Source organism: Nyctereutes procyonoides, unplaced genomic scaffold (assembly GCF_905146905.1).
Source record: "Nyctereutes procyonoides isolate TBG_1078 unplaced genomic scaffold, NYPRO_anot_genome, whole genome shotgun sequence".
Lineage (NCBI taxonomy): Eukaryota > Metazoa > Chordata > Mammalia > Carnivora > Canidae > Nyctereutes > Nyctereutes procyonoides.
This window is the reverse complement of record NW_026575040.1, coordinates 8,817,835-8,844,581: the sequence shown is the minus strand read 5'-3', so window position 1 is coordinate 8,844,581 and position 26,747 is coordinate 8,817,835. Positions and strand designations below refer to the sequence as shown.

At 40.9% G+C, this 26,747-nt stretch overlaps 1 protein-coding gene across 4 annotated transcripts in view; it reads left to right on the top strand.

Annotated features, from left to right (window-relative positions):
- The first annotated feature begins 1,810 nt into the window (after positions 1 to 1,810).
- MAP2K5 (mitogen-activated protein kinase kinase 5) overlaps positions 1,811 to 26,747 on the top strand; it is a 261,355-nt gene continuing 236,418 nt past the window's right edge. For 3 of the 4 annotated variants that reach the window (XM_055319757.1, XM_055319756.1, XM_055319754.1), the window contains exons 1-3: positions 1,811 to 2,541; positions 9,175 to 9,223; positions 24,123 to 24,190. In XM_055319757.1, the coding sequence (XP_055175732.1) occupies positions 2,407 to 2,541; positions 9,175 to 9,223; positions 24,123 to 24,190 (252 nt within the window). In that variant the 5' untranslated portion in view covers positions 1,811 to 2,406. Of the gene's footprint in view, positions 2,542 to 9,174; positions 9,224 to 24,122; positions 24,191 to 26,747 lie in introns of those variants that run through there. The other variant, XM_055319758.1, reaches the window with a different exon arrangement.

The window sequence follows — 26,747 nt, the reverse complement described above, 5'->3', positions numbered from 1 at the left end:
TCTAGCAATTCCACTTCTGGGTATACAACTATCCAGAAGAATTGAAAGTACAAATTGAATTGGTTTTCCCCAGAGTACAATGAATTAAAAAGCCATTTTAACAAATGATAGGTTCATAGAAAATCTCTAGTTTTGTGGTCTATTTTTTCAAACAAAAGGAAATGAACTTTCAATGAAAAGTACACGGGGACCTTAGGCACACTGTTTATTTTTCACTTGACTGAAGTGCCAGTGGAAAAAGGCAATTTCAGAATATCTGGAGCATCTGATTAAGTAAATTTCTACCTAAGCTATTAACTTACAATAACTACTGTTGTGCCCAAGAAACAATAGGCAGGTCGTATGGGGGGTTTTACATCTACAAAGAGATAACTTATCTCATACTCGGACTTTCAAATTAAGTATTAAAAGAATCTCAGACAGGGAAAAATATGCACAAAATTTTTTGGTATTGTACTGAAACTAATCAACTTTAAATTCTTTTTTTTTCTTGTGTAAACTATCTGAATGTTAGGGCAGAAATTGTCCCTCCTCTCCCACCAAATTTATACAAAGTTCACTACCTGAAAGTAAAGCAACGGGTGCACATTAGCAGGATATTATGGACAAACCCACAGGTTGAAATTTGTAAACAAACTTTTATTTAGGCACCACAGATGAACACAGTTATGCACTTTAAAATCTGAGGTTAAGAAGGCATTTAAAAACAGCAAAGGGTTATTCCTACTTCCCAAGATATCACCCAATGCGTCAACAATCCTATCTGGAGCTATCTGAAAATTTGGGGACTAGACTGGATATTTTCTGCAAGGATTTAATAAGAGAGAGAACCTGAGGCCACTACTGCAGCTGTCCCTTGGCAGTTACACTCTTCCCTGATTTTTTTTTTACTATTGCTCTTTTCTTCTTTCTTTCTCTTTTTCCTCTTTCTTTCTTTCTTTCTTTCTTTCTTTCTTTCTTTCTTTCTTTCTTTCTTTCTTTCTTTCTTCTTTCTTTTCTTTCTTTTTTTCTTTCATCTTAATTTATTTATTCATGAGAGACATAGGCGGAGGGAGAAGCAGGCTCCCTGCGGGGAACCCAATGGGGGACTCCATCCCAGGACCCCAGGATGACGCCCTGAAGGCAGATGCTCAACCACTGAGCCACCCAGGTGGCTTTTGAACCTGTTTCCTGTTGCTTTTGAACGGAGGCTGTTTTCTATTTCAGGACAACAGCGGGGCAAAACAAACCAAAAAAAGAAAAAAAAAAATTCAATCCATGCACTGTTTGCTAATGTGAGAGGAAGACGATGACCTTCTCCGTCTGTGGCGGAGAAGAGAAAAAGCCAAGTACTTTTTGAGTTCCTGCCTGGCTGTTGCGGATTTGATGCACAAACCCCCTCAAGGTAAAGGGCTTAGCAAAGTTGGGATAAAGGTAGGGCTTCCGCAAACAATCTTAAGCACGCAATTTTAAGCCATCAACCGGCTTTGGGCGGACTGCAGCCCCAGTTCGGTTTCCTCCTCCGTTCGTTATAAGGTTCAGCTGGCGGGCTTTAACCTGGGTCACTAACCGGAGGGACCATCCTCCGCGCGACACCTGCGGTCTCGGGACCTGGACAGCGCAGCCCCGCCCCGAAGCCCCGCCCCCGCGAAAGCCCCGCCCCCGCACTTCGCGAGCTCCGCTCAGGTCCCGCCCACCCGGGCGCGGGGGCCAGGGCGGGGCTGGCCGGGAGCTGCCCTTTTCCAACATGGCGCCACGGGAGGCGGGTGCGTCTCGCCCGCTCCCGGGGGTTCCGGTGCCGTGCGTTTTGGTTCCGGAGTAACAGTGCCCTCCCCGCGCCTTCCTCCTCCTCCCGCCGCCGCTGCCGCCGGAACGTTCGGCCTGGGGCGGCCAGGGCTGATCCGGTGCGCGCCGCGCCCTGTGACTCGGAGGGGGGCCGAGGGGGGGAGCCCGATTCGCTCCGCGGCGCTCGGGCGGAAGGCCCTGGTCGGCTTCCGCCTGGTCTGGGGGCCCCCGGGGCTCCTTCCAGTCGGGGACCCTTCCCTCTGCGCTAAGGAGGAGCGGACACCTGCCGCTCTGCCTCCCTCCCGAAAGCGGGGTCGTCTCCGCACATCCACACAGACGCCAGAGAGCTTCACCATCCCGTTTCGCGCTGTTTTCCAACTCCGCTAGTTCCTACCGGCCCCCGCCTCCTGCCCTGTGCACGCTCACAGGGAGGCAGCCCCGACCCCCTGCAGCCTGGGTCCGGCTCGGTGCCCGCGGGCTCCCTCCAGACCACCCCTCCTCTTTGCACTTCCCCGACTCCCCGACCCTCTGTCCTCCTCCCCCCCCCCACCCCTCCGTCCCCTGGTCGCCTCTTGGAGCCCCCGCTTGACCACGATCCAGTGGGTACCGCCCACCCCAGGATGTGAGCCCCCGGCGCCTGTAATGCTGTGGCTCGCCCTTGGCCCCTTCCATGCCATGGAGAACCAGGTGCTGGTGATTCGTATCAAGATTCCAAATAGTGGCGCGGTGGACTGGACAGTGCACTCCGGGCCGCAGTTACTCTTCAGGGACGTGCTGGTGAGTGGCAACCGCAGGATCCAAATCCCATTGAGGAGGGCGCAGGGATTTGTGGGGTAGTCAGCCCCTGGACCGCTGAATCTGAGCCTGCTGCACACCCCCCCCCCCCCCCACCGAGCGAGTGGCAGTGGCCATTGCTGGCTTCCTGTGGGGGCGGCTTTATTGCTTCAGCGACACACATTGATTAATTGCATGGACTGAAATCTGGCAATTGTGCAGGGAGGGCCTTGGGGACGTAGAGATGAATCAGATTGAACTCCTGCCCTCAAGGAGCTCACAGCCTGTACTGGGACATACACACAGAGGCAACCAACCGGCTGCAAAGAGCTGAGTCTAGAAGTCCCACCCCCCCCCGTCCCCCTCCCGCCCCCCCCCAAGTGTTACTCGGAATGTCCTTGGCCAGATTCCAGCCATGCCTTTCTACTGAGTTCCCCGAACTTGGTTGGTGACCACTGGGGAAGGGAATCTAGGCTGCTTGAACCATGCTTCAGCAAACCTAAGGTGTCAGTGGTTCTAAGACACTCTTTTACGTACTACTGAGAAAAAATACTGCCTGTTAAACTGTGACCTGCTGCACAGAATGCAAAAGGAGCGCAATTCCAGATGATGCTAGCCCTGGGGGGGGGGGGGGGGAAGGGTGCATCTCAGAATCAGAGCTGTGTCATTACTTTCAGGGTACCCAGAACTTATTTCAGATAAAGTGGTGGAATGTGAGAGCGGAGTGTAACCTTGGCAGTGGCCTGTTGAGACCTCTTAACCTTTTTTGAGATAGTTACTGAGGAGTAGTGAAGACGGAATGGCTTTTCCAAAGCTGTGTTGCTCGTGAGTGCAAGAGTCAGTACCAGAACTCAGATTTGCTTACTTAATAATTTTTCCCCACATGCTGCACTGTCATTTCTCATCTTTTAGCACACATTTGAGATAGCCGGAGTGCACTGTGCCCTTTTTAAGTATTGAATAATTGAGGTATGAAGAGGAGAACTGACATGCCCAGAAACATGTTGCAGGTACCAAATCTATGGTGGAACTTACCTACAAGATAAAATGGGGGTGGAGCAGAGGTTCTTGTGGGGAGGAGGATCTGGGGTGTGATTTTTTTTTTTTTTTTTTTGGTTGCTGTATCTGACTCAATCAAAATTTGATTCCAATACCTACATTTTGAATTCTGGATATTACTGGCCCAGAATATCACAGATTTTCAGGTGTCTGGGCCAGGAGTTCAGAAGCTGGAGTGAGCCAGTAGCTTCTAGTGAGCCAACACCAAATATTGCCCTTCTCTTGGCATCTGGAGTCCGTCCACACTCTCACATGCATATAGATTTCTTCTCTTGACAAGGCCCACACTTTTTTTAACATGGTCCTCTAGGCCTATCTGGATTGGCTTGTGCCTGCCTGGCACCAGCTTGGTCTCTCACCACATCCCTGAGAACATTGTGTGCTCCAGGTACATAGAGCTAACCTTTGTCCCAGGCTGTCTGACCCCTTTCTTCAGCTGGCCAATTCCTACCTGTCGTTCAGAGGCCAGCTTCACTTTTCCTCTACCTTAGTCTTTTTTTTTTTAAATTTTATTTATTTATTCATGAGAGACATTCAGAGAGAGGCAGAGGGAGAAGCAGACTCTTTACAGGGAGCCCACTGTGGGACTTGATCCCAGCCCAGGACCCTGGATTCACAGCCAGAGCCGAAGGTAGATGCTCAACCATTGAGCCACCCGTGTGTCCCTCCTGTATCTTAGTCTTAATATGCCTCTCCTCTGTGTTCCCATAGCTCTGTTCCAGCAAAGCTAGCAGGTTTTGTCACAGTTTTGTCTATCTTCTCCACTAAATGGTAAACTTCTGGAGGAGATGGACGTTTCTGTCTCCTGTTTCTGGAGCTCCATAGCATCTTGAAATATTTGTTCAGACATTTCAAAGGGAGCTTCAAGGAAGATTCATGCAGTTAAGGTTTTGTGGACAGTCTGCTAGGTTTTGAATCTAGAAACATGGGTTTATTTGCAAGCAGTCTCACTAAGTAAGCAAGTCACTCTGTCTCTTTTAGCCTCAGTTTCCTTACTTGTAAAATTGGGACGATACCTGTCTTCAAGGCTTGCAAAGTTTAAGTGGGACCATGCCTGTGATGAGAAAGATGTAAGCTTTCTTTGACTTTGCTCATTTGAAATAACAGAAGGTACTATTTAATGTAGAATGGTGCAATGTTTAAAAATACAAGCTCGGGGATCCCTGGGTGGTGCAGCGGTTTAGCGCCTGCCTTTGGCCCAGGGCGCGATCCTGGAGACCCGGGATCAAGTCCCACGTCAGGCTCCCGGTGCATGGAGCCTGCTTCTCCTTCTGCCTATGTCTCTGCCTCTCTCTCTCTCTCTCTCTGTGTGACTATCATAAATAAATAAAAATTTAAAATAAAAAAATAAAAAAAAAATACAAGCTCTGGGCTAGACTACCTAGTTTAAATTGCAAAGCTTACCAGACTCACTTCGGGGCAAGTGTCTTCTATGTCTCAGTTCGTTACCTGAAAAAAAAAAAAAAAAAAAAAGAGGAGTCAGGGATTAAAATAGTGCCCACCTGATAGAGTATGAGGACTACTGGAGTTGATATACATAAAGCCCCTGGAACAATCTAGGATCTGGTAAGTGCTCTATAAGTATTGTCATTAAGACATAAAGGACAGGGCCTGGATCTTCTGCTTCTCAAGCATCTCTCAATGGTTCCTTGGCTCCGGGCTGACTGGCCTTAAGGTAAATTTTGCACAAATGGTCCCACCATTTAGAGCTCAGAGTGCCATGGGTCCTCACATGTGCAGGTAAGCCCCGGTGGATCATGCTTTGTCAGGAGGGCCTGATGAAGGGCTCTTTGCAATGAGTGTTGTGCTGTCTTGCATGCTCCCTATAGCAGGCTGTATGCACTGCATGCCCAGATCCTGGTGGACACCTGTGACCTCTTCTCCAGGGTCACCTCATCTATTCATCAAGAAATTGGCAAAAAGCAACAGATACATCAGCATCTTTGGCTTGGAACCTTAAAAATTTAAAGCCAAACGAAATCTGGAAGCATCCCCTTTATGTAATATATAACTCATTTCACCCCAGTTTTCAAATGAGGGAGCATGAACCCCAGAGGGGGAGAAAATGCTAAAGTCATACAGCTCGTTGGGGGCAGCACCAGACGCAGAAACCAGAAGCAGTTTGTGGTCACTGAGTCATCTGTTCCTGAGTGTGTTTTGGACCTGGGGTTGTAGTTGAGGGCTCTTGTCACAGCTCCATCGAATAGCTGAGAAACCTTTGAGAAGTCACTCAACCTCTCTGGGCCTTTGTCCTGCATCTGAATAATTAGGGTCTGGCTGTAGTGTAATGTAGGCCTAGCTGGTCTCCAAGGGCAGAGACATTTGGTTATCTGTTTTTCAGCTTTTTGTGTTCTGTTCCTTGTAGACACAGCCTCCAATTTTGGGAATATACTGTGCAGGAGATTTCAACTAGTCAATGGGAAGAGAGAATGTTCCTTTTATTCCTCTTGCTGTTTGAATCCTGTCTCCCAAATCTCCACTCATGTTTCCCCTCATCTATGCAATTTTTATCTAAACTGAGCCTTTGATTTTTTTCCTGTCTCCTGAGTTAGCAAATACTATTTGCTATTTATGTCTTTTGTTTGGCTCTTTTAGGTTTGTCTTTATCTTTGTGACCAGACTAGAATATTGCTATATCTTATTCTTCTGTAGCCTACAGCTTTATGATTTTTATGCTCCTGGCATGTTGTTGATGCTTAATTATAATTTTGTATTTGACTGATTTATTAAAAGCACAGAAAGGGATCAATAAATGCCACCATTAAAATATTTAAACTTAAGTTTTCTTTTTTTTTTTCCTTTTTTAAGATTTTATTTATTTATTCATGAGAAACACAAAGACTGAGGCAGAGACATAGGCAGAGGGAGAAGCAGGCTCCTTGCAGGGAGCCTGATGCGGAACTCAATCCCAGGACCCTAGGATCATGCCTTGAGTGAGCCACCCAGGCATCCCTAAACTTAAGTTTTCTTTTGAAACCTTCTTTAGGGGGATCCCTGGGTGGCTCAGTGGTTTAGCGCCTGCCTTTGGCCCAGGGCGTGATCCTGGAGTCCGGGGATCAAGTCCCGCGTTGGGCTTCCGGCATGGAGCCTGCTTCTCCCTCCTCCTGTGTGTCTCTGCCTCTCTCTCTCTCTCTCTCTCTGTATCATAAATAAATAAATAAATCTTTAAAAAAAAAGAAAAAGAAACCTTCTTTAGGTAAATGTTATGATGAGAATAAGATTTTTTTAAATAAGTCACTTAAAATATAACTTAAAATATAATATACATAAAATTATTAAAGTGCCCTGCTTAGAAATATGATTCTCATGATTCTGTCAAGGGAGTTTGCCTTTTCTTTTTTTCCCTACATTAGATGTAAAACCTATATGGCTCTTTGTTTATGTTGATGGACAAAGGATGCCATTGCTGCCTGGTGAGTTTTTCAGCTAGTTATTCGAAATTTGATGGGTTCTGCTATTCGTTAAGTAGGAAGGATCCTAAATTAGTTTGCTAATACTAGAGGTCCTGTCTCAAGATTGAGGTGATGAGAGTTCCCTTGAAGTAACCAGAGGTATCCTCAACTTGGAGGGTTGAGAGTGGAGTCCCCCAGCTTGTTTTTTAACTACACTACTGGCAAAGAAAGGTCCTCGGTAAATGCTATGGAAGGATGATGTAAGTGAATGGGTGGCCATCTGCCAATCCTTGGGTTTTGTTGTGAGGTAAGCTTTGTAACATTCCAGTCATCAGGGACTTATTTTATTTTACAGACACTCATGTGGCATTTACTATGTGCTAGATACTTCTCTAAGCACTTTACAAATGTGAACTCATTTAATCCTATGAGGTAGGTACAGTTATGATCTCATTGTACACAAGAGGAAACTGAGGCACAGAGAGACATAGTCAGTCAGCTACTGAATGGCAGAGCAAAGGTCCAACCTGAGCAGTTTGGCTCCAGTCCAGAGTCAGGCTTTACACTAGCTGCCTCTATAGTTTATTTATACTCACTCTACAGTTTCTGTTTACCTATTGACAAATACTTTCTACCTACAACTGTGGAGAATTTTTTTTAACACTGAAATTTTTTCATAAATACTTCTCAGAGTTGGTGTTTCATTGGCTAAGACTAGAGTCAGAGGGGAAAAATGTCCTCCTTTGGCTTTAATGAGTGAGGGCTGCCTAAGATCGTTCTCTTTGATCAACTTTATATGCACAGATTTATTTTTCAGGGGAAATAAAAGGCACTGTAGAGGCAAGGCTATTATGCAAATTTCCACTGCAGCAAAAGCTTCTAAAGAACTGCCTTTAGAAGGAAGTTGCAGCCGCCACTCTGCCAAGTGCCCTGCTTGGATGGGCTGTGGCCTCCCTGCTGAGAACTACTGCAAGCGGCTTTGTCAGCCCACTGCCTGGTGCCAGTTACTGGCAGAGCCCAGGAGGGATTTTGTGGCACAGCTCCCTGAGAGCAGTGAGATTTGCAGACCATTTGGGTTAGGCTGGATATAATGGAGGGTCACTTTTCCCAGAACTGGCTATTTCGTGAAGACATTCCATGCCTCTTTAAGCTTTCTCTGTAGACTGATTTTAAAGATTGCAACTTTATAGGTTCATTTAAACATCGATATCAGATTATATGCATTAAACAAATTTTTTTTGGTAAGCTAGCTTAACTCTGTTCCAGTGTCATTAAATGTATGTTTTCCAGTTGCTTAAGAATAAAGCTTGAGGGACGCGTGGTTGGCTCCGTGGTTGAGCATCTGCCTTTGGCTCTGGGTGTGCTCCCAGGGTCCTGGTATCGAGTCCCACATGGGGCTCCCTGCAGGGGGCCTGCTTCTCCCTCTGCCTATGTCTCGGTCTCTCTCTCTGTGTCTCCCATGAATAAATAAACTCTTTAAAAAAAAATAAAACTTGACAGAAGTTGTTTGTATCAAATGTAGCACTATAGGTTAATATCATCATTGGACTAATATATCATGAAAATTTTTTTAACTCTTTGCGCTATGGAATATAAGGCAAGATGTTGCTAGTTATGTATCAGAAACTATATTTGTTGAGTGTCTACAATGTGTTAGTCTAACTTATGTTTATTATGTTATTTAAGTTAATTTTTGCATTATCTTTTTAAGTATTACTAGACCCATATTGGAGGATAATCAAATAGAAGCTCAGAGAGGTTAAGTAATTTGTAGTCACACAGCTGTTAAGTACAGAGCTGAGATTTAAATCCAGGCTAGTCTGACTCCTAAATACAGTTCTATTGGCAGTATGTTCCACAGCCTCCCATAAAAGAAACTTACATGTATTTTTTAAATGGCCAACAGTGTATTTGTATATGCTATTGAATCAAGAGTAAAAGGTGATGTTATTAACACAGCGTAGAAGAGATTTTATAAAAAATCCTCCCCTGCCCCACCCCTTAATAGAGATTTAAACTCTGGGCTTACACTGCTGGGCTAAGTGTGATTATGAGCTAATGTTTTTGTAGTTTATGCCAACATTTCAAAAATCTTTTTCAGGTTCTCATATTTCCTCTAGGATTTGCCACATGTTAGCAATAAAGAAGATGGCTAATTGTGTTTCTTTATTCTTTCTTTGTTTAGGATGTGATAGGCCAGGTTCTGCCTGAAGCAACAACCACAGCATTTGAATGTAAGTCTGGCTTGTATACTTTCTTGACTATTTCTTTCTGCAGTAATTTTTCAAAGGGTTTATGGGTTGCATTACTTTAGAAACTGACAAAAACAGATTATTTATGATCATTATATGGTACATTTAAATATTTATAAATTAATGCAAGTTTAATGATGATACTAAACTGAGTAATATTTTCTTATTTAATCATATCTTGGGTGTGCATATTTCTATAATATAGCTTTAATTACCAACATGACCTTTAACTGCTCTTGCTCCTCACTATAATAATATTGTGGGACAAAATGAAACGTGTAAACTACCTGTAGGCCAGTGATTATTGATTAAAAGATTGTAATCCATTGCTGCTTTAAAACAGCAACAGAGTAGAGCTTTTGAGCGAGCATTGCTTAGAATAATTCTGTTTTAGTGGAGCTTGGTGTGGCTGCTACATGATGACAGTAGCCCTTCAGGTCTTGAGTCTTTCCTCCTTGCTGCCCCCCACTCCAAACCAGTTGGCTTTGGGATTGGGTGGGGGCAGGATGGACTAGAAAACTAGTTTTGACATGAGCCAGGTCATTGCAGGAGGTGATGTGAGGGTCTAGGATGTTAAGATGAAGATAGAACAGGGGCTCTGATGTTGAGAAGGATAGAGTAAGGATTTTTAGCTGTGATTCCCATCTATTTTTTTGAAGGTGAGGGCTACTTTTCCAGGAGAAGATGTACAGTTTTTTCCTACATTATAGTGTACTTATTGGTTTTTAAGCAGATGGTTAATGACAGTGAGTACAATGTCCTTTCTTTTATTTATGTTCCCTTTGGAGGACAATTTGGCAGTCCTTACTACCAAAATATAAAATGTGCAAAACCTTTGATTCAGCAGTTTCATGTCTAGGAAGCTGTTCAACAGAAATACCTGCCCATGTGTTGAATGACCTTCAAACAAAATAGTCATTTTGGAATGATTTTTAATAGCAAAAAATTAGAGAAAAGCTAAATGCCTAGAATAATGGATTAATAAATTATCCTTTATCTGAAGCAGCAAGCAATTTGAACAACAGCTAAAATGAACGAGTTAGGAATTTATGCATTGACATGAAAAGATTGTTGAATAAACAAATAGTATGTGTGGTGTGATCCAGTTTTGTAAAATAGCTAATCCCACGTCATGTCCATATTGAGAGACAAGGATCTGAAGTGTGCCCACCACAGTGCCTTCCAGTGGTTCCCCCTGAAAAGTGGACTTGAGGGTTAGAATAGGGGATGGTTGGCTAAATGAGCTCACTTTTTCCTTTCTAGATTTCTCTTTTATTTGAATATTTTTAATAATCCTTTCATATATTTAAAAGTCACTTGTGTAGAACTCTTAAAATAATTAGTATTATATTAATCATTCTGGACTGTATATACTTCTGAAAAATGGTACATGTATCTGAAATACATGTTAGTGTTGCAAGCTCTTCACACCCTTTTTGGTAAGTCTTTGGTGGTGCCAAGGATTTTATGGACAGGCTGATAGTTAACATCTGTCACTGTTGCCAGATGCTGTACTAAGAATATTCCATGATTATCTCATTTAACCTTCACAAGATCCCCATAAAGTGCTTCAAAGGACTATTTTGTTTTTGTTTTAATCTTATTTTATTTAAATTCAATTAATTAACACATAGTATATTTTATTAGTTTCAGAGATAGATAGAGTTCAGCGATTCATCAGTTGCATGTAACACCCAGTGCTCATTACATCATGTGCTCTCCTTAATTCCAGTCACCCAGTTGCCCAATCCCCCCACCTCCTCCACTCTAGCAACCCTTAGTTTGTTTCCAATTATTAAGAGTCTCCTATAGTTATTAGTTCCATTTTAGTTGAGGAAAGGACATATCCTTTGAACAGCTTGCTCAAAGTATAATTAGTGGTGAAGTGGACTTTCCTGTATAGAATCCAGAGCATGTATAGATTCTCAGCCACTTTTGATACTTGTTCTGCGAGTTGTCATAGTTCTTGAAATCACTTCTTCTGATTGCTCATTATTGTAGTAGAAAAGAAGCTTACTCTGTACTTTTGCCTTCTGGGTCCCACAGAGTGGCTTGATGTACCTCTGTCCCACTGAGTTAGGGTTCGTAGTAATAACATTGATTATTGTAGCTGTCATTTATTGATGGCTTGCTCTGTGCCTGACAATAGACTAGATGATTTACCTAGATTGTTGCTAATCCTTAAAAAACTCTGTGAGGTAGGGAAAGTATACCTTTGGTAAACTGAGGCTCAGAGACAAGAAATGATTACCAAAGTTCATCAGTGTAGTGGAACCAAATTTAAATACAGTGGTTTTTGACTGTGAAACATGCACTCTTTAGAGCTAAGTATGTTGAAAGCCTACAAAGTGTGTTAAGTATGGTTTACACGGTTTACGGGTTTTGGTTTATGGTTTGATGGAACTCTTAAATAAATAAACTAATCAAAGACATATTTATGGTAATATATTTAATACTGAAAGTATATCTAACACTAAGAAAAAAATATTTAGGGCAGCCCCGGTGGCCCAGCGGTTTAGCGCCGCCTTCAGTCCAGGGCATGATCCTAGAGACCTGAGATCGAGTCCCACATCAGGCTCCCTGTGTGGAGCCTGCTTCTCCCTCTTGCCTATGTCTCTGCCTCTCTCTCTCTCTCTCTCTGTCTGTCATGAATAAATAAATAAAATCTTTTATTTTATTTATTTATTTTTATTCATTTATGGTAGTCACAGAGAGAGAGAGGCAGAGACATAGGCAGAGGGAGAAGCAGGCTCCATGCACTGGGAGCCCGACGTGGGATTCGATCCTGGGTCTCCAGGATCTTGCCCTGGGTCAAAGGCAGGCGCCAAACCGCTGCGCCACCCAGGGATCCCAAATAAAATATTTAAAAAAAATGTTTAGATTTCTAGATTTAAGTTCTTAAGAAATGTTGTTCCTTCTTTACTGAGTCGAGGGTAGTAGCTCTATACTTATCTGTGTCTCCACCAGTTCTAAGCAAAACCAAAACCAAAACTAAAACCCCAAAACACAGACAAAATAGTAACAGTCCTTTGTTTCTTCAGTTTAGATTAAAATCCTAGCCTGGCTTTTTTCATGGTTGCTCTAGGATGACCTTATATTCTGAACCAAAGACCTGAACTAGTAAATGGAATCTGTGTAGAAGAAATATTTGGGAAGATACAGTTTGTAAGCTAATTTGCTGACATTTTTGCATTTTTGAGCTGTTTCTGTGGTGTATAGCTATGAGTGAACAACTCCCGGATAAATAAAACTTTGATCAAAGATGTATTTATGGTACTATATTCAATATTGAAAAGTACATGTAACACTAGTTGGTTTCTTTTGCAAAAGAGATGGTATTATGCTTAGTGATAGGAATCAAGCAACAGGAGAAAGGATGTTGTCAAATTTACCAAGGAAATGAGTTGATAAGTGGAAAGGAGGAGAAAGGTAATTGTACAGCTTCTTCAGTTCAGAGAAGTGCCATGTATTTACTGAGACCTCAGATCCCCACAGATGGGGTTAATCTCTCTCTATACCTTTGCTACAGCAGGTAACCCAGCAGGTAACCTGTTAGCCTGCCTTCCTTCTGATGGGATGGCTGTATGCGCATTTCCCTTCCTCACTAGACTTTGAATGACTTGATGACAGGTACCATGTTTTACTCTGCTCTTCTTCTCTTCTTAGTACTTAGCTTAGTGCCTTGTGGGAATGCCCTTACTGAATAAAATGGAATGTTGGTCCCTATTCAGATGAGAAATTTAAAATTAATGTGACTTAATGCTAAGTAAGTAATTAGCTTTTTTGGATTATTTGTGCTGTTGCCCAGGCCCGGGATATAAACTGGCTGGTCAGGTGGACCAGTCAGGCTCCAAATTCAAATTCAAATTTCCACACTTGACTAGGCCCTCCATCCTGAGGGGAAGAGTCTACAGTGCCTGTGTTCTTTCTGGTTTCTGTTCCTGGGAATAGTGTTCCCAAGGGGAGTTAAGCTGGCTGAAGGGAGACAGGCCCATTTGTGCTGAATTCAGCTCTTGGACCAATGGCCCTAAACCTTTTTCATCTTACTGCTTTTAGGTCCTTTTCCCTTTATAACTAGAGTGCAAAAAATATTTTCCAATATCTAGTTCTTGGTTTCTTTTTTTAATTAAGAAGGTATAGATGATTTTAAAAAATAATTTAAGCAGCATAAAAATGATGAAAGGAAAACTAAAAGTCCCCATTTCCCCAGTTCACTGTTAACAACTTTTTCTGTAGCCTTAGGGAGGTTTTCTCTGTATGTGATACATACTATACCACAACTGGATTCCTATGCCCCAGCTTAGAGTATATATTGGACCTCTTTCCAACATCAGCATGCACAAATCAACTTCAGTCCTTTGGATGACTATATTATACCTAATTTTATGGCCATGGCTTAATTTATTTAACCTACTGATAGACCACTCTTAAGTTGTTAGCAGTTTTTTAGTATTAGAAAAAATGCCGTAGTCAACAGCATTGCCTTATATCTTTCTACGTTGTGGAAATATATTTGTGTGATAAATTCCCAGGAGTTGAAACTGCTGAGACAAAGAGTACCCCTATTTTACATTTTAATAGCTATTACCATGTTGCTCTCTAAAGGGTAGAACCAATTTATACTCCCACCAACAATGTTTGAGAGTATCCATTTCTCTCTACCCTCACCAACTCTGGGTATTTTTTTCTTAGCAAACTTCCTAGTCAATGTCAGTTTGAAAGGTGGGAGAGATTATGATGTTACTGTTTTACTTTGTATCAATTAAATGAGTTTGAGTATCCTTTCATTTGTATTTTGGTCATTTGTATTTAAGTTCTGTGACTATTTTATCACCTTTGCCCATTTTCCTTTTAGGTTATAGATTTCAAACTGATTTAAAGGATTTTCCAATATTAAAAAAATTAGGGCTTTGTCTTATATTTTGGAGCTATTTTTACCTAGTTTACTGCTTTCCTTTCATGTTGCTTTGGTCTTTTTTCCCCCTCTTCTTTTTTTTTTTTCCATGGAGAAGGTTGAAGTTTTTACTTGGTCAGATTTATCATATTGCCCTTTGTGACTTCTGGATTTATGTCATTCTTAGGAAGGTCTTCCACATTCCAAATATTGAAAAAACATTCATCCATAGTCTTTTTTGCTCTACTTTAATAGGGTTAAGCACAAGCACATTAGGTATGTATATAAGTACATATGTTCATATGTGTATTTGTGTGGGTTTTTTTTTTCCTGAAAAGAGCCTGCATTTTTATTACAGAGGTCACAAGATTTCAAATTTTTGTACCATTTCCAGTCTATTTTGGTGAAAGGAGGAGTCAGGTGGGGAATCCAACTTTATTTTTCAAACACATAGACAGCTGACTCCATACCAGTTATTGAATAATTTGTCTTTTCCCAAATGTGAGAACACTCCTGAGACAAAGTTTAATTCCATTACCATAAAAAGTCTTGTATGTTTGCATGTGTGGGTCTTACATATGCTGTAGGAGCTTGACATTCATACAGGCCCAGAGACCCCTGCTGATTTCCACAGTTTCATTAACAGATTAATGAGTGCACCAACACACAGGCGATAAAAATCAGCTGTGCCCACTAATTAGTTTCCTGTACATATCTGTTACATGTGCTCTTCTTCCTGGATTGTCTCTAGACAGGTGACTGCTGCAAAGTGACTGATGGAGTGGTGGTAATGGGCAGTAAATTATTACTGGTGACTTAAAAGATGCATTTAAGTCTATGTAGACAAGTGCTGACTTATACCTATAAATACCACATGGTCCCCCTTTTCCATGGCTCTCTGACTTAACATGTTTTGCGCTGTAGCCTTCATAAGTATCATAAGTATCTTCACACTTGTCAAACCGTGCCTCTGAGTTTTGGTTCATAAAATATGATTGTAGGAAAAATCTTTATTTTACTAATGCCTTTCTTCAACCATGATCCTTTTATGCTCACTTCTCATTTCAGTTGTTTTATGAATTTCTGGAAGATTATTTTGGGTAGAAATTTTAAAACGAATTCATCTTTTTTTTTTAAGATTTTATTTTTAAGTATTCTCTACACCCAACATGGGGCTTGAACTCATAACCCCAAGATCAAGAGTTGCATGCTCCACCAACTGAGCTAGCCAGGCACCCCCAGTTCATCATTTTAAATTTGGTATAACAGGGCCATTTAAAGCAAATTGTAAAAAAAAAACAAATTGTAAGTTATATAAGTCATAATTTCTTACAGTATAGAAAACTATGGTAGCTGTTTACTGGAGAAATACCTTTAGGATATATACCCTTCATGTCCAAACAGCAAAGACAGTGTCATTAAAAATAGTTAGATGAGAACCCTTTTTTGCTTTGGAGAGAAGTCTGAATTATAAAATATTTGGAAATCAAGTTAGGAAGTTTGGAAGTTTCACTTTTGAAGTTTGGAAGTTTCACTTATGAAGTTTCACTTCATAAAAACTTCATCAGACTTATGAAGTTTCACTTTCTTAAACTGCAGTATGTATAAAAGATAAGTAGCTATTTATAAGTAAAATTAGGTTGATGAAAAATTGTAACTCACAATAGTACACAGTCTAAAAATTATTTAACAGGTATGAGTCAATTATGCACCCTAGAATTTGAGACTATCTGAAGAGAGTTTTAATTTATTGAAATTTTGGTTTGTTGTATCATCCACGTGCAAAGTCCAGATCCTTTTTAGTCTATGAGAATAGTAGCTTAATAGTAGTTTTGCTATTTTGTGTGAGAATTAAGGAAGTTTAAGTCCTTTATTCAAGTACCAGGCTAGTTGCTCCTTAAGGGGACTAGACAAGACTGCTTATTCTTGAGCCTCTAGAAACCCTATCATAGCATTTGGCACATAGTAGATGCTCAATATGTGTTTCAGGAATGCATGGATAGTTGAAGGAATGAAGTAATAAAGGCAAACCTTCTATATCTCATCCATCAGAAAATCCCATTAGCTCTTGCTTTAAAATATGTCTAGCATATGATGACTGCTTAGAATCTCAGCTTGGTTCAGGCCACCATCATCTCTCACCTGGACTAGGATGGTGGCCTTCTCACTGGTTTCCCTGTTTCCGCTTTTGCCTCCACACAGCCTGTTCTGCACATAGCAGCCAAAGTGATCCTTTAGAAGTGAGATCACAGCACTTGGCACCTTCCAGTGATTTCCATCTAACTCAGGAGTAAAATCCAAGTCTTTAAAATACCCTAGAAGGTACTGCATTTTCTCATTTGCCCCCAGCATCAGCAGCGTTGCTTCTTTGAACTGTTTCCCCTCCCACCTCTCATGCTGTACTACCTGCTCTGCCTTTCTTTCAGTCTCTCGAACATGCCGGATATTCATCTACCTCAAGGCCTTTGCATTAGCCATTCCTTCTGCCCACAAGACCCTTTCCCCAGATAGCTGTGCAGCGCAGCCCCTCATCCCCTTCAAGTCTATCTCAACTGGAATGTAAGCACTAATAGGGCAAGGCTTTTTTTTCTTTTTCTGCTGTCACTATCACTAGTGGCGATAACATTGCTCACTACATAGTGGGCACTTGCATATTTGTTGGGGAGAGGAAGGGAGCAAAGAAATGAAGAAGGAATCAGGAGGTGGGGGCATGGAGCTAAAATTCATGGCTGAGATGATTTGGCCATAGAAATTGGGATTGCTAGTCCTGTCCAGATCTTAGATGCCATACCTGAGAAGGGCTCTGCAAACTTGACAACCTTTCTGATAATTTCTTGTTGAATGTCTTTCTAACCTCTAAAATTATGTTTGCATTTCTTTCCTCTTGTCTTGGGAAAATGCCTTTGCTGTAGTTCTAATTGACTCTCACCTGGCACTGAAGGATTGTGACAAATGACATATAATATATTGCCTTAACTTTCTGCTGTTCTTTGTAGGATCTAGATTGTTTCTCTCGAAAGCCCACTTGAGCCCCGTCACTGTAGTGGGTGCTGTTTTGTTGAGAGCTCCCTGGCGTCTGCCAGTTGACGGCTGTTTACCTTGATAGGCACTGTGCTTGCCATTCTGACCGCCCTTACCTGAGGCTGCCTCTCCTCTATTGGGCCTTTATGTTCCTCCTCTTGGTTTCTCTTTTGGATTGCATGTTGCTCCAAATAAAATTGCTAACAACATATGGCCTGTTATGATTCTCTCTTCCCAAACTCTGCCATTTTGTATATTTGTGACACACTGCAGATTTTGTGAAGATTGCTTCATAATATTTGTTTACCATCTGCTGCACTCTATTTGGTATCTTGCTAGGATTTTTTCCTCCATTTTAAGTGACATTAACAAAATCCAGCCAGTACATAGACTTTCTGGTTCTACTTTTGCTTCCCTAATGTGCTGGAAAATCATATTACTATGCTCCAGGCAACTAGAGAAGTCTGGAATTCTCATTGTGAACCAGTGTATCAGATCTTTCGCATGCACCACCCCCCTCCCTTGGTCATATCTAGTAATGCTTTTTTGGTCAGATGGTAAAGAACCTCTATGTAAAAGACAAAAAGTTCAAATTATTTTTTCTACTTCTCTTTACTTAGTATCACTACTTTCTAGCATTCTTCAGGAACATATTTATAACCTTGAAACTCTTAGTGCCACTTTAGTAAGTTTTTATGATTTACAGTTCCACTTAGTGTTCATTTTATAGCTAATCCAGTTTGATAGGCAAATAGCCAGAGTCAGCTAGAATGTGTGTTTCCAACTTTTAACAGAGAAGTATTTTAAATTATTGTTATACTAAATTGCTTGGTATGTCTTTCTGCTTTATCCTTAAATACTTCTAATACCTGTCAATTCATTGTCTTTATTTTAAAGATTATTTATCTGTTTGTTTATTTGAGGGAGGGAGAGCACCCATGAATAGGGGGAGGGGCAAAGGGGGAGGGAGAGAATCTCAAGCTGACTCCACTCTGAGCATGGAGTCTGACTTGGAGCTTGATCCCACGATCCTGAGATCATGACCTGAATCAAAACTTTTTTTTTTAAGATTTCATTTATTTATTCATGAGAGACACACAGAGAGAGGCAGAGACATAGGCAGAGGGAGAAGCAGGGCCCATGCAGAGAGCCCAATGTGGGACTTGATCCCAGGACTCCAGTGGGATCACACCCTGAGCCAAAGGCAGATGCTCAACTACTGAGCCATCCAGGCATTTCCTGAATCGAAACATAGTTGGATGCTCAACCGGCTGAGCCACCAGGCATCCCTCCTTGTCTTTATTTTAAAACATTTTTTTTACAGCTTTATTGAGATACAATTGACATATATAACATTGTGTAAATTTAAAATGTACAACCTGCTGATTTGATACAGTTACATATTCCAAGCTGATTTTCACCATAGCATTAGGTAATACTAATACTTCTATCCTGTTACATAATTACCATTTCTTTTTTGTGGTCAGAACATTTAAAATTTACTTTCAGCAACATTCAAATATATGTTACAGTGTTGGAGCACCTGGGTGACAGAGTCCATTAAGCATCTGATCTTGGTTTCGACTCAGGTCATGGTCTCAGGATTGTGGGATTGAGCCCCGCATTGGGCTCTGTGCTCAGCATAGAGTCTGCTTAAGACTCTCTCTCTCCCTCTCTCTCTGCCTGTCGCCCCTATGGATGCATGCACGCTCTCTCTCTAAGATGGACAAATAAATCTTAAAAAAAAAAGTTATAGTGTTATTAGCATTAATCACCATGCCCTACATTAGATCCCCAGACCTTGTTATACTTATAATTAGAAGTTTATACCCTTTGGCAGAGGATCCCCATTTTTCTACACCCCAACCCCTCATAATCACACTCTCTGCTTCTCTAAGTTTAGGGTTTTTTTTTTTTTAAGATTTATTTATGTATTTTAGGGGGAGGGATAAAGGGAGAGGGAGAGAGAATCCTGAGCAGACTCTGTGCACTGAACACAGAGATCACAATTGGACCCCAAACTAAGAGTCAGACGCTTAACCAACTGTACCACCCAAGTATCCTTAAGTTTGGCTTTTTAAAATTTCACATATACATGGTCTCATACAGTATTTGTCTTTTTCTGACTGACTTTACTTAGTGTCATATCCTCCTCAGGGTTCATCCAAGTTGTTGCAAATGGCAGAATGTCTTTCTTTTTCATGGCTGAGTGATATTCCATTGTATACGTATATCAGATCTTTAGCAATTCATCTGTTGGTGAACACTTAAGTAGTTTCCATATCTTGGCTATTGTGAATACTGCTGTAGTGAACATGGAGGTTCATATATCTCTTTGACAGAGTGATTTGGTTTGCTTTGGATAGATGCCCAGAAATAGAATAGCTAGATCCCATGGTAGTTCTGTTTTTAATATTTTGAGAAACTTCCATACTGTTTCCCATAGTGGCTGCACCAGTTTACATTGTCACCAACAGTGCACTAGGGTTACCTTTTCTCTACATCCTCACCAACATTTGTAATCTCTTGTCAACTTTGAGGATAGCCATTCTGACAGATGTGAGGTGATAGCAGATCATTTTTTTTTAAAGATTTTATTTATTGGGATCCCTGGGTGGCGCGGCGGTTTGGCGCCTGCCTTTGGCCCGGGGCGCGATCCTGGAGAATAAATTTTATTTATTTATTCATGATAGTCACAGAGAGAGAGAGAGAGAGAGAGAGAAAGAGAAAGAGAGAGAGAGAGAGGCAGAGACACAGGCAGAGGGAGAAGCAGGCTCCATGCAGGGAGCCCGACCTGGGACTCGATCCCGGGTCTCCAGGATTGCGCCCCGGGCCAAAGGCAGGTGCCAAACTGCCGCGCCACCCAGGAATGCCCCTAGATCGTGGTTTTGATTTGCATTTCCCTGATGATGAGTGATAGTAAAGCATCTTTTCATCTGTCTATTGACCGTATGTGTGTCTTTGGAACTTATTTTTTTTTTTACAGAGAAGTGTATTCTCACTTAAGTGTCAAGGCAAATGGTTTGACTGACATCACAGGGATAGATAGCTTGGATTTTGTGTTTTGGCCAGAAGCCTCACTCTTCTCATAGATACGATTACTTTTCCTACTGTGTCTCCTCTGTGACAAGAATAGGAGTCTTCATTAAAACTACTGATCACAAATAGTAAAGAATCTATCAGTCCCCCAAAGAGCAGTTTGTAAAGAAAACCAATACCTACATAAAATGAAGTCTCTTAATAATCTGTAAGAACCATTATTAATCACTGTGATATGTAAGTCTGATTTTATCCCCAGACTTTATTAGAATGCATCTTTCAGCTTAACCAAAATCTTTCTGTTGGGAGTCAGACCCCTTATGGAACAGCTCCTAAATTTTACCACTGGGTTGGCTGTTCTGGCCTTTTGGCCTCAGTTTTCTGTCCACTTAAAGCTAAGTGTTCTTACAGTGTTTTCATAGCTGCTTTTCATGGGACTGGTAGGCAAGAAATTATTTTGGTAGCTGACTTCCTTCACAGTTTGTTTTGTTTTTGTTTTTGTTTTCCTGAAATAATCCCTTAGCGATATCATGGAATTCCAGAATCTTCTATTTTAAGAAACCTTAAAGATTTAAGCTCTGGCTTTGAGAGCTTAGAGAACTCTTCTTATTGTTGTGAATCTTCCTGATTGAGAGAGACTGTGATTTAAATGATTTTTCTGGAAACTGTACCCTCTCTTCACAAATTAATTCTAAAAAGGGTTTTTACCTGTTTGATTAAACTCGAAACACTTCCTCATCCCATGTGACCGATACCTTATTGAGGTCTTGTGTATATTGAAATTTGAATATAAGCAATACCTTTGTGACCATTGTCTCTGTAGCTAGCTCTGATGTAGAAAGGAGAGTTACAGAAAGCTACTTTATTCAGGCTGTAAATTTTACCAAGTTCAGAACTTTATCAAGAACAGATCATTGAGGGCACCTGGGTGGCTCAGTGGTTGAGCATCTGCCTTTGGCTCAGGTCGTGATCCTGGAGACTCAGGATCGAGTCCCACATCAGGTTCCCCTCATGGAGCCTGCTTCTCCCTCTGCCATGTCTCTGCCTCTCTCTCTCTCTCTCTCTGTGTCTCTCATGAATAAATGTTAAAAAAAAAATCCTTGTAGCCCACATCTAAACAGAGAATTTGACTTGCTTTTGAAACAAGTAAAGTGTTTTCATGTGTGGTAATATGTAACATTATATCCCTTTATACTGTATCTGTCTTTCTCCTTTGTTTACTGCATTTGTAAGAATTTTTGACTTAATATCGAAAATCCTGGTTTCTAGAAAGTAGAAACTCCCTTTTGTTTCCAAAACTAGAACGGTCATTTCTTTTTCTTCTCCAGTTTGGCTTTACTGTTTCTATAGCTAAGAAAGAGAGAAATAGAGAAAGAAAGATGGAGGGAGGGAGGGAGGGAGGAAGGAAAGGAAGGAAGGAAGGAAGGAAGGAAGGAAGGAAGGAAGGAAGGAAGGAAGGAAGGGCTAGATTCCTATATAGTCCCTTATAAATGTAATATGCTTAGGCCTGTGCTGTCTTTGTTACTGAAAGTGGCCACTCTCTGCCTTTTATCCAGAAGACAAGCAGCTCTTAGTAGCAGAGTACAGTAGTGACTCTGGACAGCTCTTAGTTGTGTAGATATTTCGATAGTATGACTCGATAATACTGATTTACAGTGAGTTGGGGAACTCTTGGGAGTGAACCACGATCAATCCAGGATCCAGGAACAAATGCTTTGGAGAGAAACCCCAGTGAGAGCAGTTGGCTTGGTCACTGAGCAGGGCTGGCTCAACTCCTGGTACCCATCATGCTGTTAGATAGATTGCTATTGGCTGTTGGGAGAAAAAGGAAGTAGCATTTTGCTCCAGAATAGGCTAATTAGGAAAGAATACAAGCTCCCTCCTAGGGTTTCTAGGGCCTGGCCACTGAGCAGGGGGATATCTTCAGAGCTGCAGCTGGATGGGAGGGAGGGCCACTGGGGTGTGGCAGGCAAAGATCCGTGTGCTGGACTGAACTCCCTCTGTATTTTCAGTAAGCGTCCCCAGAGCATGTCATGTAAGCTCATTTTCTTTATGACCTGAGATTTGTCTGTTTCTCCAGGCTTGGGATCAGGTTCTTAGCATCTGATCAAATCAGCAACTAGATATTCAAGAGTGACTAATAACAACAACAACAACAACACTGTTTAACAGGTACATCAGAGCTGAAGTATCCAAACTGAGAGAGAGCCTGCCCCTTCCAAGTTGTCCCCTGGGAAGCTCTACTTCCAGCAGTGCTTCTATTGCTCAAAATGTTTTTTTGGCATTTTTCTTTCAACCATACATTTAAAATCTATCACATAGGCTGTTTTGTTGACAGATCTTTATTTTTAGAGGCTTGAAATAGCTAACTAAATACTTATAAATAAAAAAAAGTCATTCTGAGTCCTGCCTGGCAGATAGTGTGGGTGAATGATCAGAGAGGCACCATTTTGGGTTAAAAATGAGATCTGATAGGGGTGCCTGGCTGGCTCTGTTGGTAGAACATGTGATTCTTGATCTTAGCATTGTTAGTTCGAGCCCCACATTTAATGTAGAGTTTAATTTAAAAAAACAAAACAGGAGAGGGGCACCTGTGTGGCTCAGTAGTTGAGTGTCTGCCTTTGACTTAGGTCGTGATACTGGGGTCCTGGGATCAGGAGCCTGCTTCTCCCTCTGCCTATGTCTCTGTCTCTCTCTGGGCCTCTCATGAATAAATAAAATCTTTAAAAAACAAACAAACAAAAATGAGATCTGATATTTTCATGTGGTCTATCTTTGGGTTTACAAAACAGTCTTTCTTTCTTTCTTTCTTTCTTTCTTTCTTTCTTTCTTTCTTTCTTTCTTTCTTCTTTTTTTTTTAAATATTTTATTTATTTATTCATGAGAGTCCCAAAGAGAGACAGAGACATAAGCAGAGGGAGAAGCAGGCTCCCACAGGGAGCCTGACCCAGGACTCCATCCCAGGACCCTGGGATCACAACCTAAGCCAAAGGCAGACACTCAACCACTGAGCCACGCAGACAGCCCCCTTAAAGCAGTTTTCATAGATGTATTTCAAAACTATTTTGAACAGGAGAAGCATCATGGAAATAAGTTTCTGGATGTGGCTGCTTTGATGATACCCTTATTCAAATGTATACATTCTGGTTGTGTATTTTGTAGTCTGGTTATCCTCCAGTTTTAAGACTATCAGATTTTTTTCAAAATTGTGTGAGTAGCCATTTGAAGCTCATTATGGTCAGAGTACCCAACAGAAATGAAACTGTTCAGAAAGAGCAAGTGAGCTACCAGATAGAATGGGATAACAGTGTTAGAGTTGCTTCCCAAGTTAACCTTATACTAGGCTCCCTATTCTTCTGTGGAAAGGGAGTAGTAGTAATCAAGTCACACTGTCCACACAACAGGATCACTGTGAGGTTTTTAAGGAGGTATGGCGTATGGAGTATGAAATCATGGTGCTTTGTGTGTAGTCATGTTCAGTACAGGTGAGCCATTTTTATCATGCCACTGTGACATGATAGCTTGCCTCAGAGGGAGGAAGACTGGACAAATAAAGGAGGGGGTGCTGTGTGGGAAAGAAGGACAAGACTGGCCTCCTTCAGTGTTTAAAGTCCTTCACACCAAACCTGTTTAGTCACACTCCAGTGACATGTTAGCCTAGATACCTGTCATGCTTGACATAAGCAGTATTTTAATTTTCAGCTGTCCCCGAAATTTTTGGCTCTTTATGGAGTCCGCTCACATTCTGAACAACAAAAACCCCAACAAAACAACAAACCAATAACCTCAACATCCTCAAAAATACGGTGTTGAAGATTTGGCTCTCAAGTTGTGGAAAGCAGTTGTGTGATGTTTCCAGCTGACACGGTTCTTGTGCATTTCAAAATTGCAAATCTCACCACTCGCACTGTGTTGCCTTTGAAACAGATGAAGATGAAGATGGTGACCGAATTACAGTGAGGAGTGATGAAGAAATGAAGGCCATGCTGTCTTATGTAAGTGTCACAAATGAGGACGATTGTAACATGTTAATGTAATCGCGGGCACTGTTTCTCAGCATGGTGAAGATGTAAAAGTAAATCACGGCTACCATAACATTCTTCTATCAGATGCATAAGGGTTTCAAGGATTTCTTTACGTTAAAGTTAAGGGCATTCTTTTCAAAAGACACTTACTGATCATATCACAAACATTAAGAATAATGCATCTTAATGACTTTTGCATTAGGTACGGTGCAGACTCCATGGGCTGTCAGCTTCCTGTATTTTTTATGCAGTACTTAAAGTAACGGCTCATTAAAAATGAACCCCTGGGCTCTAAAAAATTTTTCAAAATCTACTTTCAACTGGAGATCTCTTTCACCCTTCCAAACAGACTATAGTTATAATGTAGCTGCAGGCTTAGTATGGATACATGATTTAAAAATGTACTCTCAGTTATTTTATGCACTAACTGACCCTTTTTTTTTCATCCCAAAATGAACTACGGGGTTACTTAGTGAATCAGAGTGATTTGAATATATCCTGAAATGACTTTTCTTTTATGTTTCAATTTTTAGTGAAAATCTGCCTTAGTGTTTGTCTAGGACAGAAGTAGATAAGCAAGATAAGAGCAAAGGGTACATATCTAAAACTTTAATACCAAGCTGGACAAATCCATCTCTGATGAAGAGGCATAGTAGCTTTCCTGAGCCCTGTTTTGTACTGTCCTCTTATTTTGTTTTATTTCCTCTTACTCATTTTATTTTCTTTTATCCGAGTTTGTAATCTGTTTACAAAACCTTTTCTATTGGCCCAGAAGAGAGAGCCCTGGACCTGCTCTCTGCTGGCTTGCTGGCCTTAGGCACATCACTTAACCTTCCTGGGCTATCGCTGCCTTGTCTGTCAATTGTGGATAATACTCCTCTCTTTTCTACTGCACAGGGTCATTGTAATGATTAAATGGGATAATAGATGTGAAAGTCCTTTGAAAAGTAAAAGTTCTATACAAATGCAAAGTGGTATTATGGTGGAAATGATGGAATCAGGGCCCTTACTTGTCAGTGAGACTCTGATTGTAGCCAACAGTGAGGTTGTAGGTTTTTGATGGACCTCAGCTTCAACCGGGATATTGTTTCATCGTAATGAAAACTGTAAAATATCTGTAAGGGTTTTCGCCAATAGTTTTAATTTAGGGTAGGAGGAAAGAGAACAAGAAGGATGGCATGATTAACAGAGCGTTGCATTCAGACCAGCACAGAGTAGGAAAAGTCAATTTCCCATTGACTTCCCATTAACTTATTTGAGAGTCTTTGTGCACTGAGAATTTAGAGCAGGGCTCATCAGTACCTTGAAAGGCAGAGGAGGATTGTCTGCTGAAAGGTTTAGCACTAGTATTGATAGATTGGCTAACTCTCCTGAGAATGTGACATGCTCATTTTTAGAAAACACACATACACAGATGGCTTCTAGTTTTTCAACATACATCCACTGCAGAGAGCACATTACTGACATCACTGTATTTTTATTATGTCTCTGACATCGCCACACACAAAGGTGTGCTTTAAAAAATGTGCTTTTGGGAAGATCTGACAAATTGTGCCTTTTGAGAAATGTTATTCATGTGATCATAGTGATAATAATCATTCCCATTTCTAACTGCCTACTATATATGTACTAGATGCTAAAGGTTTTTAATTTTCAATGGTTTTAATAATGACTTGATGAGATAGATATTAGCATCCCTATGTTTCAGATGAGGAAGCCATGGCTAAGACATATGCCCAAGGTCTTAGGGCTAGTATGAATGCGAATGTGGAGTTTATGTTCAGCCTCTCCCTATGTGAAAACTGATCTGTAAGAGGTGTTTTATGCTGTTTTCTCCCATCCACCTCTTTGCACAGTAGTATGGGGGCTTTCTATGTCATTATTACATTCTGGATGATTTGTGTGTATGTAATACTACAGATAGCTGTAGTATGTATTCCTTATGACTTATGCTTACTTTCTCAAATGCAGCATTTATTTTTGTGTTGTAGGAAAATATTAAGAGTTATATAATTAGACTTAAACTCATACGTTTCTGAGATTTCTATAGAGCCACTTTTTAGTTTGAAAAGAAATCATCAAAAAAAAAGAAAAATCATCTAGCTCATTGATCCCCAGATATGTAGATTTCATGAATTAATCAATTTTTGAACTAATTAATTTTCATTTTAGATTGGAGGACATAGGCATTGTAACATTTTACTTTTACATATTAATAAAATAAATAAATAATAAAAGTTATCTACTGTTGAACATTATTTTACTAACAGAGAAAAACAGTGAGAGTCATTTAAAGGTTAAAAAATGATGGGCAGTACGTAATCTCAAAAGTAAAGGTGACCATTACAGTGAGTAGATTTAGGAGCATCTGGATGGCTCAGTCAGTGGATTGTGTGACTTTTTACCTTGGGTTGTGGGTTCAAGCCCCATGTTGGGTGTAGAAACTACTTAAAAATAAAAAAAAAGATAAAGTGAGTAAATTTAGTTTTATGTAAAACTCACTATATTCTTTTTTCCCCTCATTTTT